The 26145-nt window shown below is 52.2% G+C and overlaps 1 protein-coding gene across 9 annotated transcripts in view; it reads left to right on the top strand.

Moving 5' to 3' along the window:
- SRGAP3 (SLIT-ROBO Rho GTPase activating protein 3) overlaps positions 1 to 26145 on the top strand; it is a 68115-nt gene that overhangs the window by 7236 nt on the left and 34734 nt on the right. For all 9 annotated transcript variants that reach the window (XR_001468582.4, XR_005839159.2, XR_003077332.3 and 6 more), the window contains exons 2-3: positions 18131 to 18323; positions 20317 to 20479. Coding sequence is in view for 6 of the 9 variants with exons in the window: in NM_001389276.2 (NP_001376205.1) it covers positions 18131 to 18323; positions 20317 to 20479 (356 nt within the window). In the remaining 3 variants the exon portion in view is untranslated. The remainder of the gene's footprint in view (positions 1 to 18130; positions 18324 to 20316; positions 20480 to 26145) is intronic.

The following is a 26145-nucleotide window of genomic DNA, read 5'->3' as shown; positions in this document are numbered from 1 at the left end:
AACTGTCATGTGTTTGGCAAGGGATTGCACTTGCTATCATGTGTCTCACTGCTTAAAGCAGCTCGGTGAAGTATTGCTTTCTTGTCTGGAGAATTGAACTGCCTACATCCTAACAGAAAATTATTGAGCTTCCCTGCTGCACTTACCATTGCTACACTCTGTGTGTTGGATGGCTGAGAGGAGAGGAGGTTGCTCCTCAGGAGGATATCCTTGATTTTTAGGTCTGTCCCAGTGCCCCAGCCCCTACAGAGCAAACAGCAGAGGGGATGCAGCTCTCTGGGGCTGAGGTTTTGGCCATGGGCTCCTGGCTCGGTCAGTGTGCGGGTAGCGAAGCTTGCTGGGCACACTGGGGGAGGCTCAGCACTGTTTTACTGTGCTGCTTGCACAGGCAGGCTAAACATAAAAAAAAACAAGCGGAACACAAAGCCATGTCAATACGTTTGAGGCCCTGCCTTCTGCTTTTCTTCTTCCTGCACATTTAACTCTGTGATAGTGCTGTAATTTAATCAGTGACATTACAGAAAAACTTGTAAAAGAGTAAGCACTGTTGGTGCAGCAGGTAGAAACTTCAGGCGCAGCGCTGTGTATGAGAGCCCTGCTGTCTGACTGGGAAACCATTTGTATGTTGCTGCTCAGCGGGGTTAAACGCCGCCAGGTGCAGGCTGGGGTGCTGCGATGCGTTTTGGCTTTGCAGCAGTGCCTCCGAGTGCTTCTGCCTGGACGGGGGCATGTTTTTAAAAGGGCTGGGTACTTCTGCAGTCAATATTCTGCACAGTTAGTCCTGCTGAAGTCAGCACAATCAAGTGTCACGCTTCAGGGCTGAGTGTGATTGCTGGAGAGATCAGAAAACAGTTTCTGGAGCATTACACAACTGGCTGGATACGTTACAGCTTCCCCCGAAGCATCAGAGCCCTGCTCTGAGAGGCCGTGGGGCGGGATGAGGCTGGCATGTCTGTGAGTACCCGCGTAGCAGCACTGCAGTGTTGGGTGCCATAGTGTGGAGCTGCAGCAGCAGCATCCTGCTTGGCCAGGCCTTCCTTTAGCTGCTCTTTATTTCCCTTTCTTCCAAACACGGCTGCTGTCCTGTAGGGTATTTCATACGGTCCTATTCTTTTTTTTAGTATTAAAGTGTATGGACTTCTGCTGTTGTAATAAAGAAGCTGGGAATCGGGCTCTCCACTCAAAGTGTGAGTTTGTGTAGTTAAGGAGAAACCTGAGGAGGTACAGCAAGGACAGAGTGAAAATAAAATAGCAGCGCTGAGCCATTTGTGAGTTAAATGTACCAATTGAATTGGGAAAGTGCAGTCTCACAGCAGGGTCCTACACGGCGTTTGTGTTTCTCGTAGCACTCGCACTCGTTGTGTGATGTCGTTCTGAGGGATTCGTGTTCTAAAAGCATTTGTTTCTGTGCAGTGCTTCTCTGCTCTTGACCTACTCTTGCTAAAATCCCTGAGGAGACAATAAGCAAACACTGCGAGTGAAAATGTTGTATTATAAAGCCCTGAAAGTGAGACCATAACATCTTCTGTCGTGATGGTGCCTGCGGGATGACAGCACTGCATAACAACAACCTGTTTGATGCGGGAGGTCAGCCCAGAAGAAGGGCTGAGCATCCTTGGGGCTGAGCGAGGGGCGCTGAGCTCCCTGCACATCTCGGCGTGGTGCTGTTGGTGTTCCCTGCGGTGCTGCAGAGCGGTTCCTGCTGCTGCCCTAACGCGTGGTGAGGTGCCCCCGCACGTCTGGGAGGTGGAGGGGCTGGAGCTGCCCTGGCAGCACTGCTGGGCTTTCCTGGTCTCCAGGAGAGCATCCGTGGGGCAGTCTGGTGAGGAAGCCGTCCCGCTGCTGTTGGCAGCAGTTCTGCTCTCTGCTTTTGTCCTTCCTGCAAGTGTGCTCAGATTGCATGTTGTGGGAGCTCTGCGCTCCTTAATTGTTGTTTGTCATCGTGGGAATTGCTTGTTCTAAAACCAATTACAACCTGACAAACGGATCTGTCTTATTTACAAATACATCCATCTGGCTGTGGACGGCCTGCTGTCGCTGCCAGGATCATATCAGACCTTCATTGCCGTGCTGAGCTCTGAAGGGTTCCCGTGCTGGCATCTCATTGCCCGTGGCCGTGTGATGTTTGCTGTGCATAAGCACACGTGTCATTGGTGGTGCAGAGGGAAGTAATTTCTGAATTAATAATTTCCAAGTGAAATGAACTGAGAGAATCTACCCGGCGTGCTCAGCATCCCCAGTGGTGTGGAGCTGTCAGCCCTGTGGGGCCGTGGTGTGGGGCACTGCAGACCCGTGTGTGGTCCTGGAGATCAGCTCTGGAAAGGCAGGATAATGGAGAGAAATGGGTGGCTGGCGTCAGGGGGCTTGATCTGAAAACCCATAGCAGCCGGTAGCTCAAACTGTTTCAGACTGCTTTAGTTTTTCCAGGGATGTTCAGTTACAGCTTCAAAAAGATGAGAGGCGTTGTGACTCAGCCCCGATGTCACCCGCAGGCCAGCAGCTCGCAGCTGAGTGGAGCAGAGCATCCGTTCCTTCTCCTGTGCCTCATCCACAGAGGGCAGAAAGCAGACGGCTTTGATGTGAGAAAGGGGGAAGAGGTGCCTCCTGCTTTAAGGAATTAAAGTTGGCATGATTGTTTCAAAATACAGCTGCGGGTGAGTTAGTCATTGTGAATAATGTATATATGACAAACTCAGGCCTGTTTTGGTTTGTGATTTACCTGGGAATTACTTTTGCCTTTCATATTTATAAATCAGGTTCTGCTGGCTGGCTGAGTACAAGTCTGTAAGTTGGTGTGAATTGAAATACAGGACACAGAAGTCTGCTTTCAAGAACCTGAGCTTTCGTGGGCAGGGCTGAGCCTGGGTGGCTCTGCAGATGTCAGCCTTACCGCGGTTTCTGTTCCTCCCCGTTATGAGACCCATGCAGCTGAACGTCGGGGAGCCCAACCAGGTGGTGGTGGATCCACAGCTACCCGTGATCTGCGCAGCTGGTCGCTGTGTGTTCATGCTGGCTGCGTGTGGCAGCCCTGCACGGCTGTGCCTGTGAGCCCGGCAGGCAGCCCAGCAGTGGGGTGATGGGCAGGATGCAGCGCGCTTTGCATTGGGGGTTAAGTTTTGTTCCCAGTTTTAAATCCCAGTATAAAACCATTTTCTTAGGGTCCGGGCGCAGGCTGCTGCCGGGCTGTCTGTGCTTGGGCTGGAGGATGCCCAGCGGTGGCTGTGGAGCACGTGGACTTTGTTGTTTCACGGTGATGTTCTCTGGGAACCTTCCGCCTTGTGACCGGAGCAGCTCTGGGAGGAGGCCTGCCCTCACTGCTGGCCTTGGGGTCCTTCAGCAGCCCCTGCCCACCAGCTGGCACTGAGTGGCTCTCTGCGTTTCCCCATGGCTGTGGGATCCGCTGCCCAGCGCTGTCCCTGGGGGCGGGCGGATCCCAGTGAGCCCGGCTCACCCCTGTGGTCAGTCGGAGTGCGGGATGGGGCGGGCATCCCTCGGAGAAACGGAGGGGTTACGTGGCTTAAGGTGTTGTTACTCTGATTAGCAAAGAATGGTGGTGTAAATCTTTCTGCCTGCTACTGTTCTGTGGCTGAGAGGGGAAAGCTGTATTGTTTTGCTGGGCCTGGTGAGCAGGTTTGGGTGTGATGGATGGTGGGCGCTGCTTCCACAGCCCATCAGTCACCGAGGTGCACAAATGGAAAATGGGGAATGCCTCGGTTCATCGGCACACGCATTTATCATCTTGTTTGAAGCAGCAGCATCAGCTGCATTGGCCGTTGTGCTCCGTGTGCTATGGTGACTTGGTAATAAGTGAGATGTGGCCTCGCCTCGGTGCCTGGAAACTCCAGGATAATGGAAAAGAGCAGCTGTCAGAGCAAGCCTGAGCTTGAAGAGAAGGGGCAGCCCGGGGAAGCACTGAGCACAAGGAGAGAACTGCTTCAGGGAAACCGTGTAGGTGCCTTTAGAGGCCAGCAATATCCTGAGGGAAGCAAGTGACCAGTTGTGGTTTTCTGCCTGAAATACCTGACGGACAGTGTGAAGTGTGCTGCGCAGATCCAGGCTGTAGATCACACCTTTTCAACTCTGTAGGTGAGGATGAGTCTTCAGGAGCTGACTTTGAAATGGGAGCCTCGCTGGTGAGTGGGTATTCCAGCAGCTTCTGAGACCTCGGGTGTAGTGAGACGGGCACTGGGGACACAGTGGCAGCAGGGAGCCTCGGCGTGTTTCAGCCTCTGGTGGTCTTAGTGTTGTCTGATAAGAACTCATAGACAGACTTGGGGCTTTCTCTGTCTTGCTTCTTGCAAAGTCAATTCACTGCACTGTATTTGTAACCCTGGGCAAGGAGGTGTGCAAGGGCAATGCAATGCAAACATGGAGGTTGTGTGGCTTTGTTCTTCTTTTTTTTTTTTTCCCAAAAGGTGAGGGGAACGATCCTTATAGATTCAGTATAACCTCACATGTCAAACTCTTCAACGAGCACACCAGTGAAATAACGATGGGCTGGATTCCAGCTGGATTTATAGTACTTCATATAATTTGTTAATGCCTTTCCTGTCATGATGCCAGAATGTGTGTCATCATTTTGAGGGGGTAGTAAGTGCAGTTTGGAGAAAGTTCGGAGCTGCTGTGTGTTGTGAGGGAGATCCCCAGACCTGCAGGTCTCACGGGCCCGGGCTTCTGCCAGGGTTTGCTGTAGGAGCCCTTCATGTGTGCAGTGAGGACACAGCTGTGCTCCGTGCTTCTTTGTCAGTGTTCAGTGGATGCTCTTTTAGCAGAGAGGATGTCATGAACTGTTAGTGGTAGTAAAACTTAGCATTGTGTCCTGTTTTGCATTTATTAGCATACACTAATTATTCATAGAGATAATTACCCTTTACCAGTTCACATTAATTTAGATCACTTTTGAAAAGCAATCAAGAGGAGCAGGGAATGATTATACATCAAAGTGAATAAGAATACGGCACAGAAGATGTACGAGGCTGTGTCAACTCACTGCTGGCCTTTTCCTTTGGACTACTTATTGGAACTCCATTTGATGGTTGGTGCTAAAGACCATCACTTAAATGCATTGCCCATCTCGAAAGTACACTTATGCTCTTCATCTATCCTGCGTATCTCCTCAGTAAGGAGAAATATTATCTTACAACAGATGGAAATAGCCAAAAAACCCATGGTAGGTCATTCTACCCTGTAACCAGTTGCTTGCCTGTCACTGAGCAGGTAGGCTTCAATTCTCCATTGCTTTTGTTATCAAGGAGTGTCTGAAGCTCGAGGCTTCAACAAGTTCCTGCCTTCCTTGGTCTGCTGGGATGGTCACTGAGGTCTCCTCTTCATTGCCATGGTCAGTGTGTTTTGTGTAAGGGTGCCAAGGAGGGGTCTGACAGTGCATGGAGGTCTGGGCACGTGACACCCCATCTCTCTGTGCTGTTAGGGGGTACTGTCTTCAGACCACTGTTGGGCTTTCCTGGCTTTGAACTGGGCAGTGAAGGTGAAAAGCCCAATGCCACGGGAAACTTGTAGAACGTATTTACATTTAGCCCACATCTTCTTGCTGTGCTCTGAGTTACAGTGGGCAGATGCAGTTCTGGGTAGTTCATCAGATCACATCGAGCTGCAGGGCAAAGAGCGCCTTGGAAGGCACAGGTGCTGGGAGAGTAACCGCTAGAGAAGGGCAAGGACCGGCAGGGTTACATCCAGGACAAGGAGCAGGGTGGGCGATGGAGTGCGGATGGAGGCAGCCCGCCGAATCTACTGCTGGCTGCCAGGTGGGCACGTCCCGGCAGCGCGGCGGCTCAGTGCTTCATCCCTGTGCTGCCAGAGTGAGGACGGTGCGGTGCCGGGGCTGCCGGTAGTGCGCCGTGGTGCCGGGGTGCACCGATGGATCCAGCACAGGCTGGACTGAGATCCTGCAATTACTGTGCTTTGTGTCCGGTCCTGTGTTTTTTCCAAGCCCCCATGGTAGGATGTAATCAGAAAATTAGGGACTGGTGTGAGGAACACTTGGAGCACGTCTTCATCTAGGTACAGCGTTCTACATCAAAAAACAGATCTGCACAGAGCATAAGGGTATGAGGAAAACACAGTTTTCTAGCAGAAGTCTGACAAGTTTAAATTTGATTTGTAAATGAATTGGCAAGCATTTGTGTGCAGATGCAAAGGAACAAGCAGATTCTGAGCACTTCTCTTTACCTTGGGGTCCAAGTCCACGTGTCCTTTCAGTGCCCTGGGTGGTTTGGAATAGAGCTTTTCTCATTGGTGTCTGCTGTGGTCTCCCCCTGGGCCCCCCGACGTGGGCACACCAGCACACAGCAGTGCCCAGCGCTGTGCCGGTCCCCAGCGAGGCAGCTGGCCTGGAGCGTTTGGGATACGAGCAGCAGTAACACACTGCACGTGCAGCGTGTGGGCTCAGGGAGTTGTGTTTAGAATAGCTGCACTTCAGGCCGCTTGGAACAAAGCAAACTACCTGTCTTAAATTGTTGTCTTGCTAAGCATGGCTTGCTGTAGTTAAGGTCACTTTGTTGGGTGTTTGGATAACCACAAGGTACTTGTGTAACAGCTTTGTACTTCAATTTGTTTTTCTTTTCAAGTTAAAAAAGATTTTGCCAGATTGCCACCAATGGGGTCTAATTCATTCAACAGCCATGAACAACCTCTTTCCAAATTCATTATACGCCTTGTTGCTCTGAGTCTGACCAACCTGGAGAAGCAGCAGCTTTTTCCTGTCTCGTGGCTCAGGTGGAGGAAGAATCATTTCCTTGCCAGCACTGGTCAGAGGAAGGCCTGCCGTCTGCGTGTGTTAGAAGGGCCGCCTTTCTATTTCCAGCTCTGTGGAGGGAGAGTTCACAGTGGTAAATACGTCCTCAGTTGAACTGAGCTTTCAATCAGCCAATCTTCAGTAGTAGCTATGTGGGCTGTGTTTGGGAGATGCAGGATGCGGTCAGCAGCTCATGGGCTGAGCAGACAGCCGACAGCAAGGAGCAGGCGGCAGGGATGCCTACAGGACTGCTTCCTTCTGCAAGTCTGATCTGAATCAATACAATGGAATTTGGTATCTTTTCTTTCTGACAAATAGATGAGGTTAAGTGGGACAGATGTCAGAGGAGCCTGCACTGAATTCTAGGGAATGTTGTTTGCTCAGCATGACCCACGTGTCAGGACAGCAGGTGCTTGCAGGAGAGCTGGGTGTCAGGAATCGGGGAGAGCTCCAAAGCGGAGCCAATGGGCCACAGGAGGGCTGCGTCCATCCCTGTGCTTGGCACACAGCAAGCAGGGCATGGTGGCTCCACTGCTGCCAGCCCTGTGCTGCACTGCTCAGAGCACCCCGGGACTGCCCTCCCTAACAAGGATGGGCCTCCTTGCTGCAGGGTTCCTGTGCAGCTGTGTCCCAACATGGCTGTGCTCCACAGCACGCTGCCTGCACAGTGCCAGGGCAGCAGGGATGGGAAATGGATGTGTGGAAGGTGAGCGGAGGCCTTAAAAAATAGGGCAGAGGACTTGGGAGATCCTTGGAAGTTTAGAAAGATCTAAAAAAAGCACGGGGCAAAATAAGGAAGGATTGTGAGCATCAGATGAATAGCATATTTTGACTAATCCTCAAGGCTTGGAGTTTGTGTCTGCCCCAAGAGGAGCACCAGGAGGAGAGCTGTCAGCAGACGCTCAGCACGGTGCTGCTGTGCTGCGTTCTGCAGCTGCCGGGCTTCTGTGCATGGGCAGCTTCAGATTCCTGCTGCGTGGGCTGGGAGGTGTCTGCACACCAACACCGTGCCTGGTTGGGAGAGCACTGCCTGGTCCTAAAAGGAGTCATAATGTGCAGCGTCCTGATGGCTTCAAACCTCTTCGTGCTTGCCAGAATTGCAGCAGTGGTGTTCTTCCTGGGAGAGCTGTGCTGGGGAGGGCAGTGATGGGAGAGCCCATGTGTGCCGGACAGCGTGCTTCTCCTGCTGTGATGGATCTTTGAGTTCCTAAGAACTTGTCTGGAGGACACGCTTGCTTTTTGTTCCCACTGCTTCGTTGTAAGGCTTTTCCTTGTTGTGGAAGCATCTGCTTCCCTTCATGCTGTGCTCTCACTGTCTCACAAGGGAGCTGAAAGCAGCACCTTGGTGTTGGTGCTGGCAGGCGCTGCCCTGCCCTGTGCCCGTGGGGGGTTGGTGCACATGGGGCCTGTGCTGCCCACCCTGCAGGATGGGTGCGTGTCTGCCCACGTGCACACATGCCCTGTGTTTGCTGTGCAGGAAGGTGCTCAGGTGTGGCTGGCACAGTTATCTGCTCGAGCTGAAGGCATGGTGTATAGTTGTGACTGCGTGCTGTTTGTGTGTGACAGATAATGTGAACATAAAGACCTTGCAGGCTTCGTGTGTGTTTCCCAGCCTTGCTGTGGTAGCAGATCTCTGCTCCATGAGAGCATCTCAGGGTTTAAGGAGTGAAGAACACTGTGGTCATAATGCAGGCGGTAAACGGGGACTGTATTCTTGTGTGTGAAAGCAGAGCTGTTGGGCAGGGCTCCGGGAGCAGCGTGCCTTGGTGCTAAGTGGTGGATGTGCATTGGAGTTGTCCCAGTCCCAGTAACAGTTCAGGAAGGTAAAGGGAAAGCAGTGTTTTGATGTGCTTCTGCTATTGGAGACGATCTGGTGGTAACGCCCTGGGATGTGCTGTATGCAGTGTTTGTTTGCAGGTTTGTGCACACAATCACTGCTCTGCTGCTCGCCACGGACAGCTGCAGTTAGTCAATGAATGGCAGAGGCTGGAGGTTGGTGGGTGTTGTGCTGCACACTGCAGGGCTGTGCCACCATCCCACTTCCCCGTGCTTTCCTCAGCCTGCTTCCACCACACAGTGATGTGGGTTCTGGCACTTCCTCTCAGCCTTCATTTTCAGTGCTGCTTGCCCTAGATATAAAGCCCGTGGCCTCGCAGAGCTGGTGTGTCGAGGGGGCTCAGGGCCGTGGGGGGGGGGCGGGTGCTGGCGGGCCAGGGGCCTTCTGCACGTGGCTGAAGCTCCGGGTGGGTGGCAGCTCGTTAGTCCTTTGGCAGCAGCTATGCAGATTGCAGCCTGAGCTTATTTTAGAAGAGCAGAAATCAGGAGCAATTAGCAATCTGGTTCAGGAGGAATTTATAAAAAGCAGCCGCAGCGATGCCGCATGCAGGGGGCTGGGCGCAGTGTGGGCTCCTGTCAGCGCTCCGCCGTGCAGCCTATGGCTGTGTGAGCCAAAGGCAGTGCAGCATTTATGTGCATGCATTGCTGCCGGCCAGCAGTTGAAATAAAGCTGTGGCAAATAACTAATATGGGAGCTCCCGGACTCGTAATGTAAGGAATAAGTTAGGGCAGAAGAAACACTGTGATGAGGAGGGGAGAGCATGATGTGCACCTGTACCCCCTCACTGCTGGGACAGGAACAGCCGTGTGCCCAGTGCAGCCCCGTGAGCTGGGTGGGCTGAGCGCAGCCCAGTGCCACTGCTGGGACGTGGCCGGACGTGGGGCGGCACCATCCCGCCATGGGGCACCTCTGTCCTCAGCTGGTCCCTCCTCCTCAGCGCCCGAGGGTGTGTCGTCTGAGAGGAGGAAGAGCTCTTGTACCACTACAGGATGTGTGCGTTTTCCTTTGTATTGTTTGTCTGTCACCACCTGGTCCTGTGCCCACTAATAAATAAAGCCTGGGGTGCTGGGGAAGAGGGTGAGGAGACAATATGCCTGGCTGGTTTTCCTTGGAGGAGGAAGTAATGTGATCACTTCATAGCAGAGGATGCGATGACTCATGCAGAAATGAAGCAGTGATGGTGATTATCACCCTGCGTTGTGGGTGGCAGCTGCACAATCCAGCGATCCCAATAAGCTGCATATTATTAGCCTCCACCTGGGCTGTCTGCAGCCTGAAACCTGCTCAAGGTCTGCAGTTGGTGATGAATTTGTCATGAAATTGTGAAGCGTTTGGTTGGGACCCCGCCTGGGAGCCCTTTAGAGACCACTTCTCTGCACCTGTGGGCTTCTCCGTTGTGTGTTCTTTGCCTTCCTGCACCCATACCATCCTTCTGCAGCGCTGCTGTGCCCAACATCAAATCTGAGAACAATGAAAACTAGACCTACATATAGAATGGGCGCCCAACTTGTGAGCAAAATTTCCTCCTTGTCCATTAAACTGCTACAGAGTGCAGAGCTGCTGTCTGTGCTGACCACTTACCCCAAAAGGGGATCTTTTCTTCATTTAAAAGATCTGCTGGCTTGGATCAAGAAAAACCATCAGTCATCTTTAACTGCACCTGCAGTGGCAATGCTAAGTCAGGGCTTTTACCGGTGATGGAGCACCTGGTGGGAGGGCAGGGCCAGCTGAGGGGAGCTCAGGTGCATGCAATGTACCCGAGTGATGGCAGGGATGGAGCCAGGATCCTCCCCTTCCCAGACCTCTTTTAAGGGCCGGCAGGGGAGGCAAAAGATATTTTGCTGGTGATCCCTGCATACCTGAGGCCTTCTGAAGGTAAGCAGCTTCCTTCCTTCCCCCCCCCCCCCCCCCCTCCTTTTTTGTCAGTGTGGAGCTGGGTTTGCAGCTGTTGGTGGAGAGCTGTGCTGCTTGTCTTCCCTTGCAGAAGGGCACTAAGAGATGAAATCCCTTCTTATCTGTATGCTTCCTTTCTGCAGTCTCCAAGCTGGCTGGGTATGAGGGCGATGTTCTTTTATTGGTTACGGCGTAGCTTTCTTTTACTGTTCCCATATTTTGTTTTTCCTGGAAAGGAGGAGCAGTGCCTCAGGCTGACACTTGGCAGGCACCGCAGGAGGAAGCGCTGCTGGCGGCAGAGGGCTGTGCTCGGCCGTGTGCTGCAGGAGGGCTGGGGGCAGCAGGCAGAGCACACTGCGGTGTGTCTCACTGCAAGGGTATGGTGGGGATAACGACAAGCAGGGATGGGGAAGAAGAGTGTTTCTAGGTGGTTAGGGCGTGCTTCAAGCATCGGCACGGGCTGCCCAGGGAGTGGTGGGGTCACCATCCCTGGAGGTGTTCCAGAACCACAGAGCTGTGGCACTGCGGGATGTGGGCAGGGGCACGGTGGGGTGGTTGGAGTTGGACATTGAGGATTTGGGAGTCTTTTCCAACCTTAACAGTTCTGTGCTTCAAATGAAGTTCTGGCAGTGCTCAGGATGCTGTGGTCTGAGGACATAGTTTCCCTTCAGGGGCCGCCCCGTGCTGCCTCTGGCTTCTCTTCCGTGTATGTCTGTTCTCAGCAGTGACGCTTCCAGGTGTTCAGTTTGGTCTTTTCCTGGGGACGCACCCATGTCTTGAGTTTCAGACCTGCCAAGTCAGCATTTCCAACACGCTGAGCCAGCGTTTCAAGCCTGTTGAGTCAGCGTTTCACAGGGGCTGAACCTGGGGCAAGTCCGTACTGCTGTGCAGGTGTGGTGCTTCCCAGAGGCTGCGCGAGGTTGTACTGCTGCGGTTTGTAGGTTGCTTTGAGGTGCTGGATGAGAATTTGTGAGGTACAACTGTGTGCTATTTATGTATGAAAAAAGAGCCTCACTGGCCTGGAAGAGAACTGCCCTGTCTCTGCAGGTGCCCAGCAGCTGCCGCTGACCTGAGCTGCTGGTGCTCTGCTGCCTGTGGTTATCTGCCCCAGCTGGGGGCTGCCAGGCTCCTCTCTGTTAGGTTTCCTTGTCTGGGTTAAGGAACGTGGTGAGGTGCTGGAATGAACTGTTTAGTGACCTGCTCCTTTATTCCATTTCAGTGACTTGGGGTGTGATTCACATTCCTGCACAGCTCTCTTTCTTGCTCAAAGTGGAAATAAGTTCTCTTTTGCATTTTAATAGCCCCAAGACACAGAGTTCTCGGTGCCATCATCTGGGGGCATTCAGCGTGTGCCAGGGGTGCTCCATCTGGTCCTGGCAGGGGCAGTGCCCAGGACTGGATGTGCTGTGCAGCCTGGCGGTGCCCCGTGCTGTGAGTATGGGGATGGGCACGGCGTCTGCTCTGTGAGCTGCCATTGGTCCTTATCACATCTTGAGCAAACCCAGCAACCAGTCTGCTTGGTTCTTTCTTTTTAATGTTTTAACCAGTTCCTGTGGATTTCTTTCTTCTTCCTTGCATTGCTAATAAGAGCACAGGCAGCATGGAGTGCAGCAGCTGGCAGCCTGCCTCCCACCTTCTCCTGCTCCTCCCTCTGCAGCCCTGGCCTCCCCCTGCCCCGTGAGCTCAGTGACTCATGCCCTCTGGAAGCTGAAGTCTCTGTGGTTGTCTTTTTTCCTCTTCACAGTTCACCAGACTGGCACAGCAGCACAGGAGCTGTGGCTGGAAGCATCTGCCCCAGCTCAGAAGTTGGGGATGGTTCTTTGCAGTGTGTGGCTCTCCATCTCTGCAGCCTGCCCACTTCTCTGCCCGTCTGCACTGCTGGTTCTTCTGGGGTGGTCAGAGAAATGTTTTCCTGAACCAATGTCTAAAGCATTCCTGCAGCTCTGTCTTCCCCTTCTGGCTCTGGTTACTAAGAGATTGGCCGAACCTCATCTGGGAAGTGGTTTCCTCATCCTCTTTTTTGTGTTTATTTCATTTTGTTCATACAGATTTGTGCATGCTGTTGTTTTTGCTACATCGACACACTTAAAAACTTTGGGACTCTTTTTTTCCTGGAAGGTTTGGCTCCAGCTGGAGTAAAACCTGCTTGGGAAGCAGGCAGGGCCGGCTTGCTTAGACGGGATTTCTTGCTGCGGTGTGTTGGGTGCTGATATAGGCGGGGAACCCCATAGGGAAGGATAGCAGAGGGTATCCAGAGGTGCCTGGAAGTGGCTGCCTCCCCAGGGCTGGCATCATTGGGCTGCTCGGGGTTTGTCTGCAAACAAGACAAAAAAAGTAACTGCATTGGTAAGTGTTTCTTTGGTCTCTCTCTCTGTCCTCAGTCCTATAAAATGTAGCTCCCAGAATATTGATGTAATCCGTGCAGGGTGGTGTAGCCTAGACAACAGAGTACCAGGGAGTGATTGAGATTTACATCCTGTGTGCTGCTGGCGGCCAGACAGAAGTGGAGACAGATGCTGCCAATCCAGACTGGGTGATTCACAGGACTTCAGGGTGGTGCTCGGGCTGTCGGTGTTTGGGTACGTGCCTGCAAAAAAAGTTGCAGTTTGCTGCGGAGAATACCGGTTGTTAACACAGAAAGAATAATTCCTTTCACTGTGTGTGCACTGCTGTCTCCTAGGAAGGAGAAGAGCTGAAGAAAGAATGGTGAAATTGAGTGGCTCCAGGGGTCACTTAAATAAAGAGAAGACGTATGAAAGTCAGACAGGGATGTTGACTGGGTGTGATTGGGATATCTCGCTGTTGGCCTTGCAGTTGCCAGCAGTGGGGTAGTTGCTTGCTGCTCTAGAATGCTCAAAATGCGATGCGTTTCTCGTGGCAGCCTGTGTTGTGGAGTCAGTTGGACTGCATTTCTGCTGCTCATGGCCACACATCCCCTCGTGCTGTGGGACTGCTCACATCACAGCAGTGCTCACAGACCCCGTTCACAGCCTCCTCTCCCACTCACTGCACTGCAGTCTGGTTTGGAGATGGACATTCTGTGCTAGGATTTTCTTGCAAAACCCCGCGTTGGTTCTGGCCAACATGACAATTAATATAAAGAAAGAAGGAAAACTGTTCTCCAGAACGAATTGGTGACCACACGAGGAGGAAGGTATCACACAGACTGCTCACAGTTTTGGCCAGGGTGTGTTGGAGACTGAGATGCAGGGCGCTGACTTCATGGCGGAGGTGAGCTCGCGTTGCTGTGCGGGTTGCAGTGCTGAGCAGCGCTGTGGGGTGCAGCTGCTCTCACAGCCGGCCCTCCTGTCTGTCCTCCCACAGGTGGAAATGTCCCCAGTGATCTCAATGGAGCAAGGATACTTCTTCAGTTGCTGGGGGAGGGGGTGTGGAATGACTGAATTCTGCTTTTTCTCCTCTCTAATAATGCTGTACTTCTTGCCAAGTCCTTTAGAAAGCAGTGCAGTCATCGGTGCATGGAACTCATTCAGGGCTGCCACTCAGACCCACTTTGGGAGAGCTGCTGGTGCTCTGTGGAGAAATGTGCAGTCCATTCATCTGAGGAATGGTTCTGCTTATGGGTTTGTCTGTTGTTCCCCCCTCCCATGCTTGAATTTGTTTTTCGTACTTAGAGAGATGCATTTTGACTCTGTAGTTCAGCTTTTAAACTTGTATTTGTTGAAATAACCTCCCTTTGTTGGTTTTCAGTCAGTACATAGCGCGTAAACATGCTGGTTTTGGCTGTGATAGAAGCACAGTGACCATTCTTGGTGTTGCAGAGCAGCCCGCAGTGCTTTGGGTGCGCCTGGTCCGGCTGCTGGGCTGCCCTCTCCAATTGCTGCTTCCCACCAGTGTGCTCAGGTCCGAAATTCTGTTCTTAAATGTAACGTAATTGCAACACAGCATTACATTTATTATCAGGCAGTCTTTATCCACGGGAAGTTTTGGTCTTGAGGCTCGGCTGGAGTTGATAATAAACCCCATTTACCCCCCAGTGCTGTCCAAGGAACGCAGGCCTTCCCAGCAGGGCAGGGATAACCAGCAGAGCTCTCTGGACAGACCCAGCTCTCCTCTGCGCGTGGTGCTGTGGTGTGGGCGGGTGCTCTCTTTTGAGCCAGCCTGCCATCTGATATTTGCAATAAACTATTGAGGCTAATCACTGTTGTGAGGAAAACAATGGCTTTTCTTGCCAGGCCTGCTTTTCCACTTGTCACAGCAGCGGGGTGAAGCGTGTGCCCGGGAACCGCACTGCAGGGCCGCCCCGCTGGGGTCAGCTCAGCGTTGTTCTCCTGGGTGGGCAATGCAGCCTCTTCCCAAGTGCTGAGTTTGCTTCACCTTTCTTCATGTTCATTACCCAGGGCAGTGAGTGTTGCAGCTCCTGAAGAGCTGAGCCTCGGAGATACCTACAATGCTGACCATTTTTAGGTATTTCTTGGCTTGGCTGTCTCCTGGTTTGTGTAAGACAATGGAGAAGCTGTGGCAGAGATGCAGAGCTGTCCTGCTGCTTGGAGCAGGGAGCCCTCCTGGCCACGTGAGCCCCTCTCCTGGACTCTGTGGCAGCAATATCCCTTGTGTTCTGCCCTTTGCCAGTGCTGCAGGCCTCGCTGGGCTGCTCTCCTGTGTCGTGTTTCCTCACCTCCAAAAGGGACCATGGTTTCTAGAGCAGACGTGACCAGTGCTGTACTTTTTATAGGACAATAGAGTCATTTAGGTTGGAGAAGACCTGTAAGGTCATTGGGTCCAACCAGCACTGCTGTGGTGTGTCCCGCCCTTGTTGCTTTGAGCTAGGGAGCAATGGGGCCAGGGGTTACCGGGAGAGGGGCAGGCTTGTGAAACCGCCTCTGGGGAACGCTGCTGTGTTGCTGCACACTGCAGATGAAGTTTGCTATGCTGAGCTCAGTGGGAGCTTTGCCACCGTCTCAGCTGGGGCTGGGATTTCAGCGTGATGTCTGTGAATGTCTGAAACTTCAAGTTCCTCCTGCCCAGGAGAATACATCAACTACACGAGGACACAAAAAGTAAGGAAATAATGAGAACAGATAGCTCTGGTATGGGCTGTGTTGTACTGGTGGCAATCCTCTAAAACTAACAGTGAAACCTTAGAGAGATGAAACCATATGGAAAATAAACCTCAGCGAAGTGTGGGTGGAGCTGGTTGAGCAGCAGCACGTTAATGCTGAGCTGGAACCGAGCGTGCCGGGTTTGTCCTGACCTTTTCACACAAGCATGTTGCTGGTGAAATGAGGGCTCAAATTGGCCACAGTTAGTCCCGAAGAATTTTGTTCTTTGTGAAGTACTGCATCATCTGTGCAGTCAGAGGTTTGCTATTTGAAGGCATGCAGTCACTCTCCGGCTGCGTGTCCTGCCAGTATTGTCCTCACTGGGGAAGGGGTGAGATGAGCAGTCCAGGATAGGAAAAAATGAGGTTCGCCCTGATCTGCTGGCCGACATGTCTGCATCAGCCACAGCTGCTCTGAAGGCTGGAGGAAGGCAGAGGGGCGCCTTGCTGCACCCTTGGGTGGCGCTCCGGTGGGTCTCTGCCTGCAGCCCCACTGTGTGCGGGGCTGGCCGTGCTGCAGGGTGCAGGCTGTGGGATCTGAGGGCCCGCGGCGGCACCCCGAGCCCAGTCTGTGCAGTGCCTGCAGTCCCGAGCACACGGAGCAGTCCCCAGACCACGTCAGCAGCGCGGGGTGCAGCTGCTCGGTGTCCCAGCAGGGTCCTGCCGTTCATCCCATGTGCTGCTGCAGAGCCTTTGTTTGCCAAGGAATTTTGTTTTCTCCAATATCGCTGCCGCTGCATTTCAGTAGAGCCGAGGAAATAACTTTCTGCCTCTCATCCTGCACTGTAAATAGCAGGAGTGCTCCTGTTGGAAACTACTTTCATGTAAAGAGGACCAAACACAACTGGAGAGAAAAGAGGCGAATGGTGAAAGCTGACTGCCCAGCGGTGTTTGAGGGAACCTGGGGAGCTCTTTTGCACGCTGGTTGCAGAACAGCTCATTTGGGGTTAATTGGCACTGTGGTTTTGTGTGTTTTGAGTCAGACCAGCTCGTGTGGAAATGAGACCAGCCATACGAGTTTCTGCCATGCTTTGCTTTCTCCTGCATTAATTCCAACACAACCCTTAATTTTGTTTTCTGCTGTGAACCTTTTCCATGTAAAATGCAGCAACAACTCCTGCAGGCCGGTGTCCTCCTGGGCTCCACGTGATGGCTGCAGGTACCGGCCCTGTGCTGCTTGGCGGTGCTCCGGTCAGTGCCTGCACCGTGCTGGGCAGCCTCGAGCTGTGGGCGGGTGTCTGTGTCAGGAGTAAGGGTGAAATGGGCCGGAGAGCTCCGAGCCGGGGAAAAGTGGCGAGAGAGGGAATTGAAAAGATTGGAGGAGCTTTATTGGTATTCTTTGTATCTCTGCACGTTGCCGTGTCTGTTAAGAACTGTTCTAGAAAGCACCTTGGGCTGTAATTCTCCATGAAGAGAGAGCTAGGGATCAGAACTGTGCTTTAAAAAAAGCCTCTATCAAACGGGTTCAGTGGAGCAGAGCTGTGAAGCAAGTCCTGCGTTGGCAGCAGCGGGAGTGGGAATGCAAAACCCGTGCGGGATGTAACGAAACTTCCACTGACCTTGTGTGGGAAGGAAGCTCTCATCAGCGGGGAGTGCGAAGGCTTTAACAGTGTTTTGTTAGGGGCTGGTACTGCTGTGTCCTGTGGGCACATACCGGCAGTTTTTAGGAGGCTTAATTCAAGGCAGCTGCTCCTTGCTCAGTAGTGCTCGCGGACGGCAGCAGCGCTGCACACCAGCCGGCATTGCCCCAGGTCCTGTCCTGCCCCATCTGCTGGGGCTGTGTGTGGTTGTCCCTGGGGTCCCTCAGCACCAGCTCCTGAGGGAGCGGAGCTGCCCTGCCCACCTGCATGGCCTCTGCAGAGCCTTTTCAGCACGTTCACTATTTCCAAGGTGCTTTGTATTTTTAGGTGACCTTCGTGCAGCCTGCAGCCTCTGGTCCCATTAGTGCTGCTGTTCAATTAAGCAGTGATGAGGTTGCTGCAGGTGTCCTTGTTCACAGCTCGGAGCTCACCTGGCAGGCTCTGCCCGGCCCTGTGTTTGTTACAGGAGAAGATGCTGACAAACAACAGTGCCTACAGCAGCAGCCGGAACCTCCTCCGTGTGGGATCCTTGCTCAGTGGAGGAGCTCAGAGCTGCCTGTCACTCATCTCTGATTTCCTTTGGTGCCTTGCATGGCTACTGTTCAAGAAATTACCAGTTCAGCATCCATCATAGCATAAGGATTGGGCAGGACAGCACAGTGCTGTGGCCACGGGGCTCTGAGCCCTTTGGGCTGGTGCTGCGCTGGGGGACCGCTCACGGGCAAACTGCGTTCTGCAGGCAGGCATGGATAAAGTGAGAGCATCGCTGACCTTCAGAGCAGCAGCTGGACAGCTCTGCAGGTTGGGTTCTGTGTGCTTACGTAGATGATTATTTTGATTAAAAAAAAAAAAACAAGTCTTTGATGTGAGGCTGGTGAATGGGATTCTCCAGCACTCATTCTGTTTGTTTTGTTACGCCTTGAATCGAGGGAGACTTGCTCTGAGGCAGTTGGATGGCCCTCCTGTGCTCAGCTGTAACTAACCCTGTTTTTTCTCCCTTGTGCCCCCAGAGATCCGCACACAGCTGGTGGAGCAGTTCAAATGCCTGGAGCAGCAGTCGGAGTCGCGCCTGCAGCTGCTACAGGACCTGCAGGAGTTCTTCCGCAGGAAGGCCGAGATCGAGCTGGAGTATTCCCGCAGCCTGGAGAAGCTGGCCGAGCGCTTCTCCTCCAAGATCCGCGGCTCCCGTGAGCACCAGTTCAAGTAAGTGGGCGCTGTGGGGCAGGAGGGAGCCAAGCTCTGGGCTTTTGTAGCTGCAGAGTCCAAAGGTGGATTAAACCAAATAGCATTGGCTATTTGTTTGTGTCACCACTGTGTGGAGTTCACAAAGAGCCAGCAGCATCACAGACCTTTGCTGCTGGAAAGGGCCTTGCTGCACGCTGCTTTGAGCCGTCCATAAAAGCACGAGGTCGGGCTGAGGCAGCTGTGCAGCCCTGGGGTTGTTCTCTGGGAGGCCCAGGTCCAGCCGTGGGTTTGGTGGTGCACACAGCGCCGGTCCCTTTTGTCACCCGGGTGTTACCTCCATCCCTCAATGTCAGAGTGCACCACGCTGCAGATAGAGAGCTTTCAGGCTTGGAAGCAGCTTGTGGAAATGTAATTTATTACACTTCCTAAAAATGAAATATGTATGTTTTCTGTGTAAATATTTTAAAGTTCTGCAATAGGAAGCACGAACTGGATCTGGAGTAGTGTGAAACTCGTGGCGAAAAATGAAAATCCCTGAATGTGTGAATGTGTGCAAGTTTCCCACAGCAGCCTCTGGAGAATGACAACACTCAAATATGGATGGGATGGGAGAAATTAAAACACACAACAAACAAACAGAGCATGGCTGTGCCGTGGCCCTGCCTGCTGGCACCGCACAGCGCTGACATTCCTGGCCTTGGTCTCCCGGAGCACTCATCCCTGATGGCTGTGTCCCTGAATTCAGTGGAGCACGCGCCCTTTGCTGAAGATGAACCAGGTGTCCTTCAATCCATTGGCCAACGAACGCAGCCATTTTCCCAGGAAATGGAGATTTTTGCCTGTCAGATGTACTTAGCCTTACTAATCCCCGACTCTTCACAATCTCTCTATAACCTCCGGTGATTATTTTTTCCCATTTCAACTGCAAGAACAGCAATTTCTGCTGTTACGTTACTAAATCCTATTTATTCCATATTAGTAAATCCAATTTAATCTGTTTACTCGGTCTCTCTGGTGAGCAAGGGTTTGCAGTTGACTCGCACAGAGCTCTGCTTGCAGGGAGTTGCTGTTCCGTGCTGCCCCTCAGCCACGCGGTGCCTGCCAGATAGCATTGGCAGGGCCGGAATGGGAGACGGTGGGCTGTGCAGGGTGCCTGTGCCATGGTGCTGCCAAGGGTGCTGGGGCACGGCTCCAGTACGTGTAGGAGAGGTGCTCGTGCTGTGCGGTGCCTGCAGATGACAGCAGTTTCTGTTTCTCTGCAGTGCTTGGGCACCTGGGCCCCGCAGTTAGTGACGGCACTGGTAGGGTCAGCTCTGCAGTGCTGTTGTGCCATGCTGCAGTGCTGCTCTGTGGGAGCACTGTGACCAGAGGAGGCAGCGCAGGCGGGGCGCTGGCGGTGGGTGGTGTCAGCTCCTTGTCTGGAGGCTCTCCATGCATCCCAGTTGGATGATGGGAAATGCTCTGTTTCAGGTGTGTCGCTTTTGAAAAACTTCAGTTTGTTTTATTTGCCATTTATACTAAGTATAACACATAGAAAAGGGAAAGGGAAGAGCCAGGACAAGCACATCCCCCACGCTCCTCCTGAGTATTAATGAAAACTGGGATTCTCTGCAACCTTTGTGTCTGAGAGATGGGATGTGGGGAAAGCCGTGTGCTGCCCGGGGATGCTGGTGGCACGGCGGGGTGTTGCACAGCAATGTGGCACTGTTGGAGACTGATAATTTCTAATCTGAACGCATGCGGATAAACACAATGAAACGGGGGTTCCTGCAGTTTCTTTCCAGCAGCTCCTTACACCGTGAGTTGTCACAAACCCCTGTGCCCTCCTGATACCACAAGTGCTGAGCAGTGGGTGCAGGCATGCAGAATGGCGGCACTGAACGCTGTGCTCTGGCCGGTCTGTGCTGTGCAAGAAGGCACTGTTAAAGGGCTGACAGCATCCACTGGAAAACTGCATGCCTTCCTGACTCGTCCCATTCACCCCTCTGCTTTCCTTTCCAAATTCCCCCAGGAAGGATCAGCACCTCCTCTCCCCGGTGAACTGCTGGTACCTGGTCCTGACGCAGACCCGCCGGGAGAGCCGGGATCATGCAACTCTGAACGACATCTTCACAAACAACGTCATCGTGCGGCTGTCGCAGATCAGCGAGGATGTCATCAGGCTCTTTAAGAAGGTAACAGTGCTGTGCTGGGAGCTCTGTGCCATGGGGATCTGTCCTTAGGTTTTAATTAAAAAAAAAAAAAAAGCCTACTGTGGACTTCTATACAAACTGGAGGCTTTTTTGAAGGTGGAGAATGAATCTACTTGTTGGGCATTTGATTTTTTGAGACTGTGCTTAGCCATATTTCTGGTTTAGTGCCTGCAAAAAGACCTGGTAAAAAGGTGGGCTTGAGCCCAGTTGGAGAACACCACGGGTTTGTGGTCCTGGTCCAGCACAGCAGCAGGTTTTACCTGGCAGAGAAGGGAAGTTGCACCCAGAGCTGCAGCAGCAGTGTTGGTGTCTGGGCACAGGCTGTTACCTCTGCCCCATGGCTCTGTGGGTGGCTGTAGGAGAGCATTGGTAGAAGGCAGAGGAAGCAGTGAGAGTTTCTAAGTATGTCACAACTCGGTGAGTAAACCAGCGAGGAGCTGGAGCTCTGGAACGTCAAAATGTGACACCAGAGCAAGGCAGCCAAAGGGAATTCTCTGAGGCAGTTTGCTAAAGACATAAAGCTAATAAAAACATCTCCAAAATCACAAGAAAGAAAAGGGCCACAGGATGTGAAGGAGAGCAGATGTCTGAAGTACAAGAAGAGCAGGAGGTAACAGCCAAAGGCTGCCTGGCTTCACCTGGGTGCTCGGAATGGAAGTGTGTGGAGATCTGCTTGGGGGCAGGGAAGCAGCACCGGCTGCAGGAACCTCACCCAGCCGAACCACCAGTGGATGTTTTAGAGCAAACCAATACAAGGGCCTGTTGCTTCGAATTCTTTCCAGATACTCTTTGTCCATGAGTTTTAAAGAAATGCGCCATAAAGCGCTGTAGTGACTAGCAGTGACGTGTGACCTAATGTCAAAACTGGCGTCAGTGCTGGAGAAACGGAGGGTGGAAAATGTGATGACTTCTTTTTTTGTTTAAAGACTCCTGGAGGGCTTCAGAGAGCAGAACAGCGATCTGACTTTAAAAACAGGCTGGTCGGTTGAAACTTTAGTAAAGAGCAGGATTACAGATGTACAGCCAAGTACAACCGGGGGAGCGAGCGTGGCTTTCTGAGGAGGAAAGTCATGCCTTGGAAGCCTGGTGGAAGTGTTTCTGGGAGTCAGTGATCACGAGAGCAGGTTGGCGTGGTACCTCCAGTGTGTTACAGCCTTTGGAAAAGGCTCTCCCTGAAGTTCTTGAGGAAAAGCTGTTGAAGAAAGGAAGGAGTATTTGTTTTTCTGCATGAGTGGCTGATGAAAGACAGAACCAAAGGAAGGAGAATTTTAGTGGAGTTTGTAATCATTTGGAAAAAGGATGGGCAGCAAGTTGACAGTCTGCTGAAAGGAGATGGTGAAAAGGAAAGACTTTATGTTGTTATTACTACATATATTTTATCACGTTTGCGTTATTATGGATGATATTACATCTCTTGCCTCACGTTATGTTTTTGGAAGCCCTGTGGGTAACCTGGGTCCTAAGGTGGTCACAGAGACTTGTGAAGGAGTTGTCCCCATCAGCAGCTACTGGTGGCAGTGGGGCACGAGCCTGGGCTCTGGGGTGATGGCCTGCAGCTCCTGGGGCTCCCATGCTGCCTGGGCCTTCCATTGGGGCCATCTTAATTTCTGTAACTTGTTTTCAGTGGGTGGGTGGAGAGCTGCAGTTACAGGAGCAGGGCGAGCCCTGTGGGTGACTCCACACAGGAGAAGAATTCTGGTCTGGTTATCTTGAAATTTTAGCCCAGCTGGAGAGTAAATTAAATGTGATATTTTTATGACTAGTTTCCTTCAGTTTATAGATCTGACCTAGAAATTAAGCCACAAGGGCAGGTTTGGACCTGCTCTGATGTGAGATGTCGTTCCTTTTCCAGTCCTAGTTAATTCTAAGCTGCCAAAATCTCCCTCCCATTTTCATGTTACTCTGAACTCAGTTTTGAGCCATACACTGAGGCTGTCCTTCTGTCTTCCCAAGGCTGCGGTGGTCTGCATCACTGTAAGCCACAGGACAAATCCAGTCACCACTCAAATGAGGATATGGATGTTGGAAGTATTTTTCTTGTAGTAATTCAGTCTTCAACCAGGTCAAGATTAAGTGTTTCATCCCTTCATCAGGGTTATTTCTTAGAGTTTGCTTTTCCTCCATCTCCTTACATTGTGTAGAAATTGTTGCTCCTTGCTGCTCCCTCCCCCATTTTCTGCCCAGGGAGGTGAAGTAGCAGCAGCTCTGTCTGCAGCCTGCCAAAGCCAGTGCCTGCTTTTAATCAGAGGGAAGCTTTGCAATTGAGTCCTGGGGATCTGTGATTTCACTTGCATTTGTCCCTGGAGGCTTAAATTGTAGCAGAACTCTCGTGTCCCTGGGAGTAATGATCAGCTCAATCACCAAAAGGGTGTGTTTTGTGTCCTCAATGGGGTTAGGGAGGTAGACTTTTTGGGGTATCATAGAATGGCTTAGGCTGGAAGGGACCTTAAAGATCATCTCATTCCAACCCTCCTGCAAGGTTATTTTTTTAACCTATTACACGCTGTGCCCAAAGTGGAATCTGGGGCTGCATTGTGTAGCAGTGCTTGGTGGAGAAGCATGTCTGTGGGAGTAAGAGCATCCCGATAAAAGGCTTTTTTAGACATCAAGTCCAGCCTTGCAGCTGGTGCTAGTTTGCTCAAAGCAGGTGTCCTTCAGTATTTCATCTGATCTGGTTTTGAGTGTGAGTAAAGCTCATCAGCTACTGGCAGGGATGCTGTGTTGTGTGGGCGCAGGACAAGGAAGCCAGCTCCAAAGGGTTAAAGGCAGCCACGGTTGTGGTTCAGCTGCTTGGTTTTGTTGCAGATTGCTCTTTGATGGTAAATTAAGGTAATGGTTTTTTCCAGAGATGTCACTTTTAATTCCTCCCATCCAGAATTTATTAATGGATTGTGACATGCTGCGGGTACATGGAGGAGCTGGAAGGTTTTGTGTTTTGTGCCTTCATTATGTAAATGTAAACAATTGCTGCAAAGCAGCAGCTACATAATATCTGGGGTATGAGGATGTGCATAATTGGGAAGCAACTGATCACTGCCGTGGTGATTTGCTAGTGAAGGTGCTGAGCTGACCTCTGCAGAGCGCTCTGTGCCTCGCTCAGCTCCGCTCTCCAACGCTGTGCCCCGCGGCCCTTCCAGCAGCTGCCGGGGCTGCTGCAGCCCTTCCCTGTTTTCCACAGCTGGATTGCTTCCTCTTGGCTTCATAAGTGACAGCTTCGTTAGCTTTGAAACTAAGGAGGAAGCCTGGCAGGGAAAAATGCAACCCCTCCTCTCATTGTCCGCTGCTTTTTAGCATTGCAGCGCACTGTGAAGCAGGGGAAGAATTGCCTGCAGCCCTGGGGAGCGAGGCTGTGCTGCACATGGCACAGCGCTGCGCGGGACTTGGGGGGGATGGCGCTCAGAACACTGCTGGTGGCATTTAGGGTTTTGATGAGGTTTGGTGGGACGGAACAGGAGGGATATTCTGCAGCTGGGATTTGAAACTCCTCCCTGAGAACTTCTGTAGAGCCATAGCGTGTACGGAGGAACTGCTGGAAACAGCAGAAAACACTGATGCAGGGGTGCAATGCTGGGGCAGCGCTGCTCATCTGAGCTGTGCTGCAGTGCTGCCCAGCCTGGGCTGGCATTGTGCACCGTGGCACTGTTTGTGTCCCGCACTGCGGGGTCTGGCCAGAGGTTTGATGAAGTGGGGTCTGTCTGGAAGGAGGCTCCTTTCTGCTTCTTTAAACAAGAGCTCTTTGTTGCCAGCAGTTGTTGCTTCTTCCTGCTACTTTGTCTCCAGCACAGGAATTTGGACAAACCTGCCAAGCCGAAGTTACTGCTGTTCCACTGAGAGCTCCTTTGGTGGGAGTGATGGGCATGAAACAGCAGCTAAACGGGGCACTTGGGTTGGTGAGTGGTGCCGGGCAGTTTGGATGCTGTATGGCATTTTAGCTTTGTTTCCAATACATAAATGCCATTTTTCTGTTACTGAAAAGGCAGACAGCAGAACTGGGCCAGGTGAGGTGGGTCTGTCAGCTCTCACCTGCCCGAGTCTGGGAGAGGCTCTGTCGCAATGGGTGCTCACTCTGAGTGCTGCTCGCTCTGGTCCCCATCAGCAGGCTGCAGGGCTCCTGGGTACTGTCTGCACAGAAGTAGGCCTGTAAACGGGGCACACCTGTGGTCCCTCCATGGCAATGAGACTCGTGAACAGCAGCTGAGCTATTTCTTTGTGCTCTATTTAAATGTCTAAAATTAGCTTTGAAAATGATGGCTGTGTGGGCTCCCCCGGGCTGCACAAGAAAGCAAGGACAGTGGCTACAGCTGGCTCTGGGCCCGCTGGCTTTGGGAAGCTCTCGCTTTGGGACCCAGGCTCTAGTTTTCCTGCAGGAGAGGGGCAGCTGGAAGTGCTGGGTGTCCCTGCCCTCGTCTCCTGCAGGTGTAGGGCTTGGGGTCCAACAGGCCGCCGTGCAGATCCCTGCTGAAGCAGCTCATGTCCTGGGTACTCCCTGCGATCTGGTGCTGCTGCTGGCTCTGGTGCTTGCTCCAAATGAGAGTCCCAAGGCCAGGCAGTTGGGGGGTGGGGATGGAGGGGCTGGAGGTTCCCAGCAGCTGTCTGGGCACTCAGCACCTCCTGACTGCCATCTGCTTGGTGCTGCAGTGTGAGCGGGAGCCGTGTGTCGGACCTGGCTGTGGAGGGCCTGAATTGCAGTACTGTGATGCTGGTTTCCAGATAGCTGCAGTGACCTGTAACACTGGGTGCCCTTATCCTTTACTTTCCTTGCTTCACTCTTTGCATGAAATTCTAATTGTAATCTAATTATAATCTATAAAATCTAATTCTAATTGATATCTAAAGTTAAACTTCTAATGTGCATGGGTTTTCCAGTTGGCTTTCATGAGAATTGTGTTGTCACCCAGCCAGTAAGCCAATGGGGTGGTTCTGCCTTATGTGCAAAATGCATGGAGTTATTTGAGGAAATCTGAAAGAAACTGCCTTTTTTTTTTTTTTAAACTTGCTGTCTTTGTTTTGTGTTTTGGAGGGGGATCTATACTTAGTTGAAACATATCTTCAAGTTATAATTAATGTTTCCTAGCCAAGAAGATTCCACTGAGAGATCTGGGGTATAATTACAGGGGAGGCAGGGAGCAGCAGCCGTGCAGCTGCACAGCACCCACTGCTGGGTTTGGGTGGAGCCCACCCGGGTGCTGCGGGGGTGGGCGGCCGCTCTGCTCCGTGCTGCAGCACCACAAGCGGTAGATGGGCTTCAGCAGAAGGGGGTGGAGAGAGGAAGAGGCCGTAGGCTTTTAAGCTCACAGTGAGCTTTATTCTGAGCTTGTGAACTTTGACTGTTGTGGCTGTGAAATTGGAAACTCCATTATGTAAGTGTGGTGCAGTCATTTCGCAATGCTGTGTCCTGCCTGGGAGAGGCTGTGGCTGGCTCAGGTCAGAGCGGTGACGGCGGGCACTGAGGGCAGAGCAGGGGTGCTGGCTTATGGCTGCAGTCACAGCCAAATGTGAAGTGTTTGGGCTGAGAAGTCCTGGTGATTCTTATTCTGAAGCATGGAGTGGCCATCTGGCAGCAGGTGTCTGTAATGAGTCTGTCAGATCAAAGTAGAGAGGCAGGTGATGCTGCTGACGGATGCAAATAGAAGCAGTTGGGTACCCAC

Source organism: Gallus gallus, chromosome 12, assembly GCF_016699485.2.
Source record: "Gallus gallus isolate bGalGal1 chromosome 12, bGalGal1.mat.broiler.GRCg7b, whole genome shotgun sequence".
NCBI lineage: Eukaryota > Metazoa > Chordata > Aves > Galliformes > Phasianidae > Gallus > Gallus gallus.
The sequence above is the reverse complement of the archived record's forward strand: the minus strand, read 5'-3'. Positions and strand labels throughout refer to the sequence as shown.